Here is a 14,763-nt window from a genome sequence, read left to right on the forward strand (position 1 = left end):
AAATGTACGAGCCGTGTAACCTTTTGCTTTGAAATTAATATTTCACCCCTCCCTCTCCTTGTGCATGCCCGCACACTCATCCTCCTGTGCTTTATTGGACGTGCAGCAGTGCATGCATGTCACACACTCTTGATGGGGCCCTGTGACATTATTCACAGACTGAAGGATGCTCAGGTGCTGAATAATGCACCATTCACCATCAGCGCTGTTTCTAGGATGCGGCCGCAGTACAGGAGGAGGCGTGAAGCGACCTGTCACTATGGCAAGTGTTCATTGTGGGGGGGATTGGTGTGTCAAGATGCCCACATGAAGCCCACAGACAGAGGGCGGGGTCAGTGGGAGGGGTAGGGGGTGGTGCAGTTATGGTGTTGGAGCTAACCGCTCTGACTTATCTGCCTCACTAGCTATAGTATCTGGGATGGAGGCAATGTGAGACACAACATGCAATATGAATGTTGGGTATTAATCTCTTCAGGATGGATGTGCACTTTCACGAAGATCTCTTTCAACTCACATGCAATTATTTCAGGCTTTTGACTCTTTTGGGGGTTTAACGCCTGCTTCAGATAACCATCACCCTTAGCAGCAGATTAACTGTCAGCCTTGCTTTCACGTTTCTAACGCGGCTCTCCATTAACACGTGACGCCATCATTCTCCTGACTTTTGCTCTCCAGGCAGAAATGACGGTACTAAATGGTTTGTAATGTTTTCACTCACTTCCGTCCTGGATGATGGACTCACCTGTGTATGTTCATTTCCTGAGGCGGACCCGTAGCCTTGTCGTAAGCCACTTTGACCGACACCCCCACCACTATGATGAAGGCTATGACCCCTCCGGTGATGTACACCGCCGTGTTGGTGTGATCCATGCTCAGCTCGTTGATGGTCGGGATGGGCGTCGAGGTGGAGGTCGCATCCGGGACCGGCGTGATGAATTTGCAGCCCGCCTGGTTCAGTCGGTCCTTCTTGTGCTCGCAGCAGAAGCGCATGGAGCACGTCCCGCAGCAGTAGCGGTGGTACGTGTTGTTGCACTCGAACGACATGTCGAACTGGCCGCTCACGTCGTAGTAGCCCTGGCAGGTGTCGTGATCCTTGGCGGGCGCCGGCTTCGGGGTCCTCTGCGGGACGACCGTGGGCACCACCGTGGCTTTGGGGGCTTTCCTGGGAGCTTGCTTGGGCTTTTTGCCCCCCGTGGCTGCGCTCAGGACGCAGAGGGGGTCCAGGTATATGAGCAGCAGGAGAATGTGCCTTATCCCCATGGCAGCGCGAAAAAAACTCTTCAAGTTCTAGACGTGTTGGCGAAAGACACTTTTAACTCTGGTCAAGCATTAAAAAACGGGCTTCTTAATCACAGTCTTGCCCTTGTTCGCGCAGTTTCCCGTGCAATCATTGCGAGTACGGCTGGGCGCAAAGCGGTCGTCAAGGGCATTCTCTTCTTTTATTATGCAATGAACGCTCTAAAGCCCATTGCGGCGCAAGAGAGAGAGGTAGAGAAAGAGAGAGAAAAAGAGAGAGAGAGAGAGAGAGAGAGAGAGAGAGAGAGCGGTGACAACAGAACGCCCGATCCCGGCAGGGACAGGAGCTGAGGGGAAGCCCCGGCTCCGCGCGCTCTCCTCCCCGGCTGAGCTGCGGCGCGGGTCGCTGTCCAAGGTGCTGATACCCGGAGACCCAGCCACTTCTCCTGGAGGCAAACTTAATCTGAAGGGAACACAAGTATACACCAGACGACTTCATTAGGATTTCCGTCACGTAACAAACCCCGTCGTTAATTAATAACAATGCTTTCAGCTTGAGCCCTAATAACTTAGCGTGTTTCTTTTTTTTTGTTTGTTTGTTTGTTTTTCACGCATTCTGGTCAGCTCGGTTCTTTCTTTCTTTCTTTTTTCTCAACTGAGTAATAACACGACACCCACACAGAGAAAATGTAATGGAAAACATTGATGATATTTCAGTTGACAGAAGAAAAACTGCGCAAAACTAAACCGGATGACATCTTTTAAGGCTTTTCGGCGATTCAAGTTCGGCTCAGCTGGTGTTTTTTCGGAGTGGGAGGATGAAAAGCGACCTACCTCTGGTTGGATCCCCGCTAGGGACTCGCTCTATGTCTGGGTCTCCGAAAGTGAGGAGCGCATCAGAGCTCCTAGCGGCTCTGTCACTCTCTCTCCCTTCTCTCCGCACTTCTTCTCTTCTCCCTCCCTCCGTCTCTTACATCACTTCGGTGCTGGCGTCAGAACTCAGCCAAGTATCGGTAAATTGGACCTCCTTCCCTCCCTTCTTTTTTTCCTCCCTGCCTCCGCCGCCTCCTGTTTTATGAAAGTAAGCCCCGCTTATTGGCATTAACACGTCTAAATTAAAGGGCGGTTCGCAGGTCTGTGTTTGCAGAACACGGTGGCCTCTCTCTCTCTCTCTCTCTCTCTCTCTCTCTCTCTCTCTCTCTGTCTCTGTATCTCTCTCTCTCTCTCTCTTTCTCTACACACACACATTCCCCGTGCTTGTTTATTTGCCCACACAGTCCTCTTGGCAGCTGCATATTCCATATAATTATGGGGGATTCGATTTGTGTTTAGTTTGAAGTTCGGACAAATCAGCTGAAAAGCCCAATAAGAGCAATTTTTTTTTCTGACTGGGAAAAGCAGGATGTTTTCCCGGAGCCACCTTTAGAAAATCCAACATGGCTGCGGATATCGTTAAAAAATGACAAATTTGGAGTAAGAAAGTTTTTATTTACACGTAAATCAACAGCAAACACCTGCAATCATATATCTGTTTGTTAAAAACGAAGAAAAGGAGAAAAAGGGAAAAGAAAAAAAACATATCGATTTGTTTTTGCATGTTTTTTCTGCATCACGACATTTGAAGTTTGGCTAAGTGACGTAAAATTAAGCACGACAAAATAGCTAATGGCATTTGTTCCTCGACTTGTAACCTCAAAATTGTTAATGGCTTCTTCTTTTTTTTTCTTTTACTTAGAAGTCAAACTTTCCACATTACAATTGAGGGAAAAAAAAAAGTTAATTTTCTGTTCAAGTTGAATTTCCAACTTTTAGAAAGCAAGCGGACTGCACAGTTGATAGAGCTGTTGCCTTGCAGCAAGAAGGTTCTGGGTTCGGAGTTTGCATGTTCTCCGTGTGCATTTTCTCCGGGTACTCCGGTCCAAAACCACAGTCCAAAGCCATAGGTTAATTGGCCTCTGTGTGGATGGTTGTTTGTCCTGTCTGTCTCTGTGTTGCCCTGCGACAGACTGGCGACCTGTCCAGGGTGACCCCGCCTCTCGCCCGGAACTATAGCTGGAGATGGGCACCAGCAACCCTCCCGACCCCAAGGCTGTAAAGAAAATGGATGGATGGATGGATAGAAAGCAAGCTAACCCGATTTCAAATCCAACATGGCGGCCGCGTCTTTAAAACTTTGCGACAGCTGCAGTAATAAACAGTTTTCTGCTCTAGTTGTGAACATGATTAGTTAGTTTTAGTGCCTAACTGCAGAGTAATACAGCTTATATTGCTAATAACTAGTCACTGAGCAAAACATAAGAAAATCCCGTGTCTTCTGAGTTCCAACTGGAGTACTATTGGTCCTGTCACATTTTTATTGGAAGTAAACAATGTAATCAACTTGGACAAACCTTGGGGTGATATTGTCATGGAAAAAAAGGAAGCAGCTCACAAGCTCCCACCACAAAACCCAATACGTGTAATAGCACACATCCAGTTGAAACCACAAGTATACACTAAATAGACTAAATACGTTTTTCTGTCTGAAGTTAAATCAGACCAAACGTTTTGTGCTTTTGACCAATCAGAATGACCAAAATCATTCCTATCTAACTGCTACAATAATGAGAGCAAAAAAAAAGTGTCAGATTTATTTAAAAATGTATTCAAAATCAGGAGTTTACATACAGAATGATTACCTCTTTAAACAATGAGCGAAAGCCCAGATTACGGAGCTTCAGAAACATCTGACAGGTTAACAGGCACGTTTGAGTTAATCGGAGGCACGTCTGTGGATGTGTTTTTGGGACACACTGCGTTCTCACTTGAAGTCAAAAGAAAACACCAAAGATGACAGGAACAGAATGGCAGAGCTGCAACAGCCTGGCTCAAACCCGGAAACAACTTCCAGACGGTTGAAGGTGTCTGTTCAAACAATGTATCAATGTTTTAGTCAAAGTGGGAATGTCTGGCTATCATCTCGCTCAGGGAGAAGACAGGTTCTGTGTACCAGAGAACATGTTTTTGTCCGAAATGTTTGACCCTAGTCATACAATTCAAAGACGATTCTACCAAATACTAAGGAAGTGTGTTTAAAATGTTGACTTTGAAGACAATACTAAATAAATCTCTAACATATTATGTCATTATTGTGGTATTTAGCTAAATAAAAATACTTTTGGTAAGTCTAACCAACCTAAAGATTAGTCCAATTTAACTTCAGAGCAAAAAAGCAAAAAAAAAAAACCAAAAAAAAAAAAACCCTGTGTGTCTTTTTATTTGGTATTTCTGAACTTCAGATTTCAACTGTATAAAAAGTACAGAACGATTGAGAAACAAATCATCTCTAAGTCAGTGGAACACACTTTCTGTCCAAAATCTAGTGAACACGTTTTACTGCATAGAATAAAGAGAACTGGATTGTAACAAATTTTTTTTTTTTTTTTTTTTTTTTGTACTAATTAAGTACTTACTAAGCCTAACTGGACAATATGTGTTCATGTAATACCTGGGATATGTAACACTTTATTCTGAGAAAATATCGGAAATTTCCTCTTTGAACCAGAACTTTGACATGGAAACTCTGAATCCCCTTTCAAATGCTCACCTTAAATCCTATAACCCAAACATACAAAACCTACCTCCGGCTACAAATATAAACTGCCAATTTACATTTAAATCACCAGCTACACCTACATCTCTATGTGTATATATTTTATTTGTTTGTTTCTGTAGATACAGAGAAATTAATTGCTACTACTACCACTATTTGCCTACTGCTATTAGGATGCTGATGTTAAATCTGCTTTTTGGGCAGACGTGCCATTCAATTAGGAAGCAGAATTTTAATACGCGGCTCCTGAAATATTATAGCATGCCATTTGTCTTTTACGATTGCAATATTCCACAAATGAATGTTGCAAAGACTAAGTGATTTGACATATAGTGCACCTCTTCGAATTAGCTAAAATGATTAACAGACACTGGCGCTTCTCCAACTTGTATCAGGAACGTTATTAACAGTGCCTTTTAATTTGTACTCAAGTCAGAATTTTTCAGATGCGACCAGAGAAAGTCGGCTGCCTCGTGTAATCACAACACCACGTTCCTATTCACTAAATTGGAGTGTGTTCTAAAATTGCTCCTTTGTCAGATTAAATGTTCATTTTTCAGATTTGTAACCCGTCATCTTTACAAAAACAAAGAGATTACAATAAAATCATACGTACTTTCTACTTTATCCTAGTTATCAAGCAGAACAGTCAAGTTCAGTTTGTTATTCAAATTGGTTTAAAGGGGCAGTGCTGTGTAAAATTGACTTTTTTGAGCCTTACATCATGTTATAATGCCCTTTCCTCAGTGTTGCTTTGATTCTTTTATGCATTTTTGAGAAATCCTTTAATCTCCTGTGACAACCGTTCAGCTGTCCAAAACGCTTGGGGGAAGACAAAAGAAGTTCCTCCTCTGACCTGCAGTTCCCAAGTTTCCGGACTTCCGCCTCATACATGTGAGCCGTCCTCTGCGACTCCTCCCCTTCAGCTCCTTCAGACTAGCCAGCAGCAATTAGCAAACACCTGGAGGAAATGCGTGTGTGCTGAGCTCATTATACAAGCTACTCTTAAGCGCAATGCTGCTAAAAAACATTGTTAAAACATTAATAGAGGAGCGATGTTACGATGACTTCCTGATTTAGAATGTCAGCAAGAGCAGGGGTTTCTTAAAGAGACAGAGACCCATTTTTGAGACATTAAGTTACAAAGTCAAATTTATTTTTGACTTCGTGTTGTTATTAATAACAACTGAAGGTAATATAGCTCCTTACTTGTGCAATAAAATGGCACTATGTGGCTAGAAAATATAAAACACTGTCCCTTTAAAAGAATCTTTTCTTTCACCAGGCACTTTCTACCTGGCAAACAAAACTCATCAGGACCTATATTGTAATTTATTGAATATGACCGTACTTGAAAGCAACAAGAAACTCAAATTTACAAAAGTCCAAAGTATACAGCACACAGGAAAAAAAGGTTGGTCAACATAACCAAGAGCTTTCTGACTGAGAGGTAGGGTTAGGGTTAGGAGAGTTGACTGGTGAACCAGGATTGGGTGGTTGAGTAGAAATGTTGTGCACCTGTGTGGGAAGGCAAGTAATCCAATTTGATTGAGGAAATTGGACAAGTAGCTATTAGAATGTGGGAAACAAGGAAACAAGCCAAACACACACACAGAGAGATGCATCTTAAAACCCAAACAACCGCAGATTTCGTGACACATCTGCATGAAATCCAGCGAAAGCTGGATAAATAAATAAACCGTTATTTCGTTTTCAAGCTGCTTTGCACCTCGTTAAACCATCACTGCGCACTGATTGTACTGCTGCGCTTCCAACAGAAGGTACCCTTGGCGTTGCGGATAACAGTGAAACTGTCTCCACTGGTTTTCAGATTTTGCGCGACTCTGGAGGTGAATGGAGCGCCTTCCACCGCACCGCAGTCGTACCTCGGTGCAGAACTGCCTTAATGTGCTCGTTATTGCAGATAAGGTCACTCATGTGGGGTCTGTAGGCAGGCCAAAGGCACCTGGGGGATGGTGGTGGAAACCGATGGGGGTAAATTACAAGCGAAGAGTATGCCAAGACGAGCCAAAGCCGTGAGGCACACTCCTCCACACGGCTTTGTTTTGTTTTTCTTCGACAAAGAAAAAAAGAAAATCCATGGTCACCGGTTTGGGGGGGAGAGAAAGAAAAAAGAAATGATAATATGAAGGTTTCTAAATAAAGACGCTCACTAATTACACGTTAAAGCAGCCCAAACATGGCAGGAGGAGCAGGGCTCGATAATGATGGTATGAGACCTGCACACACATCTCTCGGTGTCACTTGGTTGGAGCGTCAGATTTGCACCCCAGACACTTCTCTGATCACGATGGTGCGGGTGTCTTGACAACAGCAGCTAAGAGCGAGGTGTGGAAGCCGCAGGGCGGGAGCGGGACCTTAAATCGCAGCTATATCCTCCCCCTCCTCTTCGTCTTCCTCCCCCTCGGATGGGAATGTGAGCGACGTGACAAGCATGCAGCACATTGTTAATGGGGAAGTGTTCCGAGGCTGTAATGATGTGGGGCCAAAGGAGCGCAAGTAAAGATCAGAGGGAGAGAGTGTTGGAGTGGAAGAGCCTGCAGAGAGAGCCGGGAGGGGAAAAACAGAAGAACAGCTGGAGGAAGCTGGGTGGAGATTTTGAGTTGTTTTTTTTTTTATCTGGTACTGTAAATATCTGATTACAGATTTTAGCAGATACGTACGGTTAAATGTTTGTGGCTCTGATTTCTTGGACAATATCTGAAGTCGATACAAGCCCGGAGTACTGTGGAAGGATTTGATTCTGTTTGGTTTTCTACATTTATCGCCACTGCTTTTACTATTTCTGCTGCCACCGCAGAGGAAGCTGTGCACCGGTGGGAAGAAACTTCTCCTCTTCTCCACTTCTGAACTCCTCACCTTCAGGTTCTGAAGAAGGAAGTTGGTTTTGCAAGATGAAAAAAACAAATGAGTAAAAACTGTTAGTAAAATTAAAAGCTTGGACTTCACAGCTCTTTACTTCGAAAACGATGACATGTCACGGGAGAAGAACATGAAGAATTTAGGAAAAATAACACAAAATAAACATTCAATTTCATAAGTACAGGGAGATTCAGGAAGTAAAAATATTCTAATTTACTTTTTTTTTTTTTCCTTTACGGAAACAAATTTGATTAATGAAATTGAACAGATAACGTAAAATTGCACGTCAATTGGGCACGATAACTTGTTTGAAGTTTTTAAAAATTGTTTTTACTTTTTGTCGGTTCGAAATAAATAAATGAATAAATATGTTTACAACAAAACACACGTATGAAATGAAATAGGCATTGTGAGCCACACTCTAGTATAGGTGGCAGTAATGGGTGCCATATGTTTCTTAAAAATGGGCAAAAAAACAACAAATAAATAAATAAAAAACAAGAAGCAGATGCTAGATTGTTTTTCTCCAGGAGGGATAATCAGGCCTGCTATATTTCATCTCCTGCATTCTGTGGTCTTCCGATTTTTTTATTTTTTTGCTGTTTTACCCCCAGGAAAACCAGTTTCCCAGTTCATGCTGTGTTCCTGGTCTCTACCATGTCCCTCTCTGCTCTCTACTTGTCGAGGATCTCTCCTCTGCAGCTCTCGCTCCTTTTGGTTCACGCGGTCAGGCCTCCTCTACAGCACCGTCCGTCCTGACTCGGGTGTCCGTCCGCCCTCCGACACTCCTCCGTCTCTCACCCCTCCTCCTGGAAGAAATGACACAAAGAACCATTACTGACAAGCACCACTCACCACCTCCTGGTGATGTCAGGCTCACACCTTCCACCTTCTAACCGTCTCGTCCATCATATCCCAAACATATCCCACCTCTTATAACAACCGCTTACCTCTGCTCCTCAGTGCCGTCCTTGATTTCTCTCATCCATTTGTGTCAAGGAAAAATTTCAACTTCTCTTTGGTGTCTCTTTCAGGTGACCTATTGGAAAATATTTTGCACAAAATCGGTCTTAGGTGATGAGATTTCAGTCTGCTCAGTCCTGCCTATTTCAATATCCTTTTCAGAATGAGCTGTTTTAGGGCATCTTGTCACTTTAAATCAAAGCAAGCAGCTGCTGGCCACGGCCTCACCAATTCAATGGCTGCAAACACGTGTGCAATTGTACAAACGTACATCTGTGACAAGCAGAAGTAGAGTCTCCTGCGCGACCAACAAGAATGCAGGAAGCGGTTTCTGGATGGGAAGACAGCAACAAAAGCTTTTGTCTTTTTCCAGCAGCCATTGTACAATGCAAATCTGGATTTAATGGAAGAATGAAGAGGGTAGGGGGGAAATGGCTGCAAACACGTGTGCAATAGTACAACCGTACATCTGCGAAAAGCAGAAGTGGAGCCTCCTGCAAAACCAACAAGAATGCAGGAAGCGGTTTCTGGATGGTATATGACAACAACAAAACTTTTCTTTTTCCACCAGTCATTGGTGGATCTGACGTGTATGGAAGAGTGTGGGCACAAAAAGCATGTAGAAGAAGGTGATCTGGACAGATGCGACCAAAATGGAACTTTTTATGGGTGCTTTAATAACAAATATGAAAACTATACGTTTTTTTTTTTTCATCATGGAGTCTTTTTCTCTCATGTGAAATCCCATTAAAAATACAATTGTTTAAGGGATGTCACAGACTCAATGCTACTTTCACATATAGATGCGATAAAGAACCTTTTTATCATATAATGGAGTGTGATATGAGTTCCGGTCGATTCCTTTTACAAAACACCACGGAACCATCAGCATGGGGATATTTTTGCTGGTCAGCCAGTAATTTTTATTGTCCAAAAATAGGTTTAAATATTCCTCCAGTGTTGTTCCACAGCTGATTCTGCTACCCTCAGGTGCCTGGGGGAAAAAAAAAAAACCTTTAATTGGTCCGTTTTCCGCGGTTACAACGGCTTTAGACAAATATTTGGGGCAATAAAGCCACAGGAGCAGATTAAAGCAAGATATAAAGCAAGCAAGTTTTATACTCATGTGAACCGTTCCAGAGTGTGCAGTTGCGTGATTTACAGGCCAACTAGGCTGGAATTTCATATCACTGCTGAATTGAGCATGATCTATGTGTGCATGGAATGTGTGTGTGTGTGTGTGTGTGTGTGTGTGTGTGTTGGCACAGGAGAAGGTGCTGCATTTGGACTGGAAGCACTGCATTCAGCACATCAGGAGGCAAAAACAGGCTAATTAAAGCTGCTCTTTGCCACATGTCACCGACGACACGCTCTGTGTGCAAATGAAAGCAGATTTGCTAAAGCGTCCATGCTGCGGATTGGCCAAATTAGAGATTAAGCGAAGATTTAAACCGTCTGCATCTCCTTTCTCAGCCTGTGCGCCTCAAAGATCTTAGTGAGTTATGCTCATTTTAACGTCTTTCTTGAAGATCCTTGTGATGTGTGAATGCCTCTGCTCACAGTCAGTGTGAAATGATGCTTGTTGGTTGTGCAAATATTCAGGGAAAAAAAGAAAAGAGAAAAAAAGTTGGGTCTTCTTGTTCTTGTGAGCGTTTCCGTGCCTGGTCTCAAGTCCTGATATCGCAGCGTGTCACGGTTTCAGATAAGAGCAGAATTATTCAGTCTGCACATCAGCTGCTGCATCACTGATCCTCGGATTAAAGCAGAGCTGAAACTCCAAAAGCGGTTTTTGTTTTATGCCTAACATTACAGCCTCGTGTGTAGCTTGAAAGCGCTCCGCTCCAATTTTTATTAATTATTAATCAGATGTGGCCATAAACCTGATTTTGGCCTGGATCTCATGGAACAGACCAAAAATAAATAAATAAAAAAAGTTTCAGAACTGGGGGAGATGCTGGGAATATTTCCGACTTCAGTGTGGACTGTTCGCGGTTCCTAACTGACCTGCATGCGCAAAAGAACATAAACTATGACGTCAACTATGAAGTTGTCCCCTCCCCCACCTTCTTCAAATCAGACAAAAATGGTGACAAACGTTTGTGCTACGTTTGTCCTGGTTTGTGCCGCTGTCATTTTGAAGATATTAAAAAAATCTTTCCAGAGGTCACTAAAGGTCAGCTAGCTCCTCACCCACCTTCTTCAACTCAGACAAAATCGTTGTAAATCCACTCGACCATGTTTGTGCTGGTTTGTGCAGCAAAACATTTTTTTTTGTTTGTGCTGCTTTGGCTGTGAAGATATTAATGACATTTTAAAAGTCATTTTGATTTTGTAAAAGTGGGAGGGGAGGGGCTGGTTCTTTAAATTTTCATAAATATCTTTGCACAAGCAAAACATTTTGTTGCACAAACGTAGTCGCGTTGAAATAAAAGCCATCTTGCTGCATGATGCTGCCATCACTATCTTAAGTTGGGATGGTGTATTCAGGATGATTTAATTGTATCTTTGAAAAAGCTAATTACAAATGCATGCTGGGCTTTTTTTATTTGTGCTTTCTTTCTTCCTTTCATTCATTCTTTCTTTCTTTTTTTGCTTCTTTAAATGTGCGTTTTTAAGATTCTAAGAACATTACCTGGATGCACTTGGTTACTCTAGATCTCCGTTTAGAGAGGACTCAGTAGAAAATCACGCCGTAACTTCCGGATTCTGTTTTTCAAACAGCTGTGTACAGCCGCTTTTTCTTTCCTTTCCACTTCAAAATTAGCCGTTGGTCTATGAAATAAAAGGCCCGGTAAAATCATTGCGGTTATAAAACGACGATGGGTAAAAGAAAAAAACAAAACAAAACACTTTGGGGTTCTAAATATTTTTACAGGGTGCTGTCGTGAAACTGTCACGTTTGTTATCTGCTGCCGCGTCGGCTTGTAAAAGTGTTAACGACGGAGCCAGAAATGAACTCGGTCTGTTAAAAAAATGCCTGAAAATGAGAGGCCTTTACAGCTCATTCATTTTTCATTCTGACTCTTCCCATCGATGCCACGTGGCAGCCGAGGCTGATGGCTGCTGTCATCAGGGGAGAGGTGAGCTGCACCCTGAAACAGGCACTGCTGGGTTACATGGGAGACTTTACATTTAAATGAACTTAGGGTGACTGGAAACAAAAGAGACTCTAATCTCAGAATTTTGACTTTAAATTGAGAATTCTGAGTTCCTGAATTTTTTTTTTATCCAAATTTGGACATTTTCCTCAGAATTTTGGCTTTATTAATATCTAACCTTTATCATAATATCCAACTTTTATTTTGACTTTATAAGGATTCTGACTTGATTCTCTCCTTAGTGGCCTTTTTCCCTTTTTGTAAACTACTAGGGCTTCAAGTGAGAGAAAGAGAGTAGTTTGGTAGTATTTTTGCTTGTATGTCTGCTTCCTTTTAAACTCTGTTATGAGCTCCAACCACCAGCAGTGACCCTGAACCAGCTCCACTAACTGAATGAAAACGGACAGACTGAACATGATAAAAACAAAATGAATCTGGCTGAAATAGACAAAATTACAGGAAAAAACCCCCCACAATAATCCAAAGGAGAAGATGAAAAGAATATCTAACCTTAAAAATCTGCTAAGAAACTGAGTTTCCTTCTTCAGAGAGTGAGCATAACAGTTCCACTGTGATCTTTCTCAGAGAAGTTGTGAAGACCTGTCTTGGAAAAACTGTAAGAACAAAGCAGTTTCTTTAGAAAGGTGGCAAAGAACAAGCCTGTGCTTCTTGTTTTCACCATCATTAAAAACTCAATCCTAAACGTTTACCTTGGTGAATCTGTAGATTTACTGAATATTAGACGAAACGCGCACACGTTGTGGTGCGGAAGTGTGCACATACGTTCATTAATAGGGAATTAAAGAACTGGGTGCATAAGTTTGACCTCATTGTGGAATTTCTTCCAATCCACAGAGTTAAAAAAAATTATGTTGTATATTTTATTCATAAATCGCCACTCATTCTTTTCGAAAATCTTTGTCAAACTGTCACAGTTGTGTGATAATGTGTATCTGTAAAGTCCCTAAGCTCCAGTTTGTAGAACAGCTTTAGCTGCAAATGATTTGTTATCTGAACATGTGTCCTCTTATTTTTACTCAGAAAGAGTAGAACATACTTTTTTACTTTTAACAAACGTGGATCTATTAGTTTACAACTAGCAGCTGAAGCGCCGAGGCTTCCCATGGACCCGGTTTTTATGTTGGACCTTTGGGGAGCTTTGCTATTAGCCGCGTGTTGCTGTGCAAAAATATGTTCCCTTTTGTCAAACAGCATATACAAAACTGACAAAAGTTTGAAGAGCCAAAAAAATAAAAAAAAGATAATTCCTGATGGACCATAAACTGTGAAAACGTATCATGTAGAAGATGGGTCCACTGAAGAATGAGATGAAAAGACTGGAGATTTTCCATCTCGCTGAAGCACCGAAGAGGAATGATTCAAAGAAGACCTTTGAAAGGCTTGCGGAAAACAGGCAGTGAAAGTTCAAGCTTGAAATGGCTACACCGGTTGTAAACTCCGCACTTACCTTAGCAATAAATATTTTACAGTTGGAGAGTGTTTATTTCCCTACGTACGACGCCTCGTTTGAAAGGAAACGCAGAGTGGGCTGAGCAGCAAAACCAAGTATACAGGCCGTGGCTGTGAAAAAAAGTTGGAAAAGCAAATCCGCTCTTCAGACACCGAGGTTATTCCTCAGTCAAACATTGTTTGGTGTCAGCAAAAAAAACTCACGTTGGCGATTTAAGGATGTTTTAATTTAACTAAGAGGGAACTCTGTGATGCTACAGAGAACCGTGTCTAAACACAACAGGCTGAAACGGACATAGACGGCTTTCCAGCAGATGACTGAGAGTGAGAGCGGAGCAGAAATTTATACAGGCAGCAGCAAATGTGGGAGCAATCAGCAGCAAGCAGGAGGAGCAGTGTGTTACAACAGGATGTAACCTGTCATTGACAGGGATATTTAGACACATACATGTTAGTATTATTATTATTTTATTTCTTTTTTACCAGAAGTTACTGTCCAGAACTGTCTGGGGAGCTTACTTTTGTAGAGGTTTCTAGCTTCTTTCCTGAAACTTTAACCGGCCCTTGTGATTACTAAATGACTCCACTAAAATGACTAAACCTGTCTAAAATTGATAGCTTATAAGACAACGCGGTTTTTAAAATATCACCTTGCTAAGACTTTAATGGGATCTTATATCCTATTTTTTCAAAAACTTGCTACATTGTTTCTCCAGAACTTACCAGGTACATTTGAGAACCTTACTGGAGTTTCTACATGCACCACAAATTTGGAACAAACTTCCCAGAAAACTGCAAAATGGCTGAAACACGGAGTGCCTTTAAATCTAGACTAAAAGCCCAAAGGTTTGGAGTCACTGATGAAGCACAGTCAATTAAGATTTTGACAATAACACTTGAATAAATGTAATGTTTCAATTGTTGATTCTACATTGCATGACTTTGTGTTTTTATGATGTAGAGCACTTTGAAATGCCTTGCGGCTGAAATTATGATTGATTGATTGATTTATTGATTAATTTATTGATTGATTGATTGATTGATTGATTGATTGATTGATTGATTGATTGATTGATTGATTGATTGATTGATTGATTGGAGCTTATTAAGTTCTCGCCTGACTTGTTCATAAGTTACAGACTATTGGTTACATTTTTAGAACTTTCTGGTTACTTTCTTGAAAATGTGTAAAATTCTCGGGAAAGTTTTCTTGGAAAATATCTAGAAAGTTAGACAAAGAAACCATTTGATATTGGGAAAATAAAAGAAGTATTATGTAATGCTACTTTTATTGATTGATTTTTTTCGGATAACCTTGGTTGTAGCTCTGTATAGTTAAGTCACTTAAAAAAATAATACCACTAAAAACAGGGTAAACCAAATGTAATGCTGCAGAAAAACAAACATTTAATATTACACTCGAAAAGTAGGCATCATCAATCACGTTCATCGTTCCAAAAAAAAAAAAAAAAAAAAAGGGGGGGGGGGGGGAAAAAGGGAAAAAAAAAAAACCCCCTGGGC

General features: G+C 41.6%; 1 protein-coding gene across 13 annotated transcripts in view; it reads right to left on the bottom strand.

The window, feature by feature from the left end:
- LOC106947011 (protein shisa-6 homolog) overlaps positions 1 to 2,336 on the bottom strand; it is a 91,301-nt gene extending 88,965 nt beyond the window's left edge. For 2 of the 13 annotated variants that reach the window (XM_015031771.1, XM_015031770.1), the window contains exons 1-2: positions 2,071 to 2,336; positions 743 to 1,699 (exon numbers count right to left, since the gene is read on the bottom strand). In XM_015031771.1, the coding sequence (XP_014887257.1) occupies positions 743 to 1,260 (518 nt within the window). In that variant the 5' untranslated portion in view covers positions 1,261 to 1,699; positions 2,071 to 2,336. The remainder of the gene's footprint in view (positions 1 to 742; positions 1,700 to 2,070) is intronic. The other 11 variants (XM_015031773.1, XM_015031772.1, XM_015031775.1 and 8 more) reach the window with 6 other exon arrangements.
- Between the last annotated feature and the right edge of the window lie 12,427 nt (positions 2,337 to 14,763).

The sequence above is a fragment of the Poecilia latipinna genome, unplaced genomic scaffold (assembly GCF_001443285.1).
Source record: "Poecilia latipinna isolate Pla-1442-1.1 unplaced genomic scaffold, P_latipinna-1.0 Scaffold217, whole genome shotgun sequence".
NCBI classification, from domain to species: domain Eukaryota; kingdom Metazoa; phylum Chordata; class Actinopteri; order Cyprinodontiformes; family Poeciliidae; genus Poecilia; species Poecilia latipinna.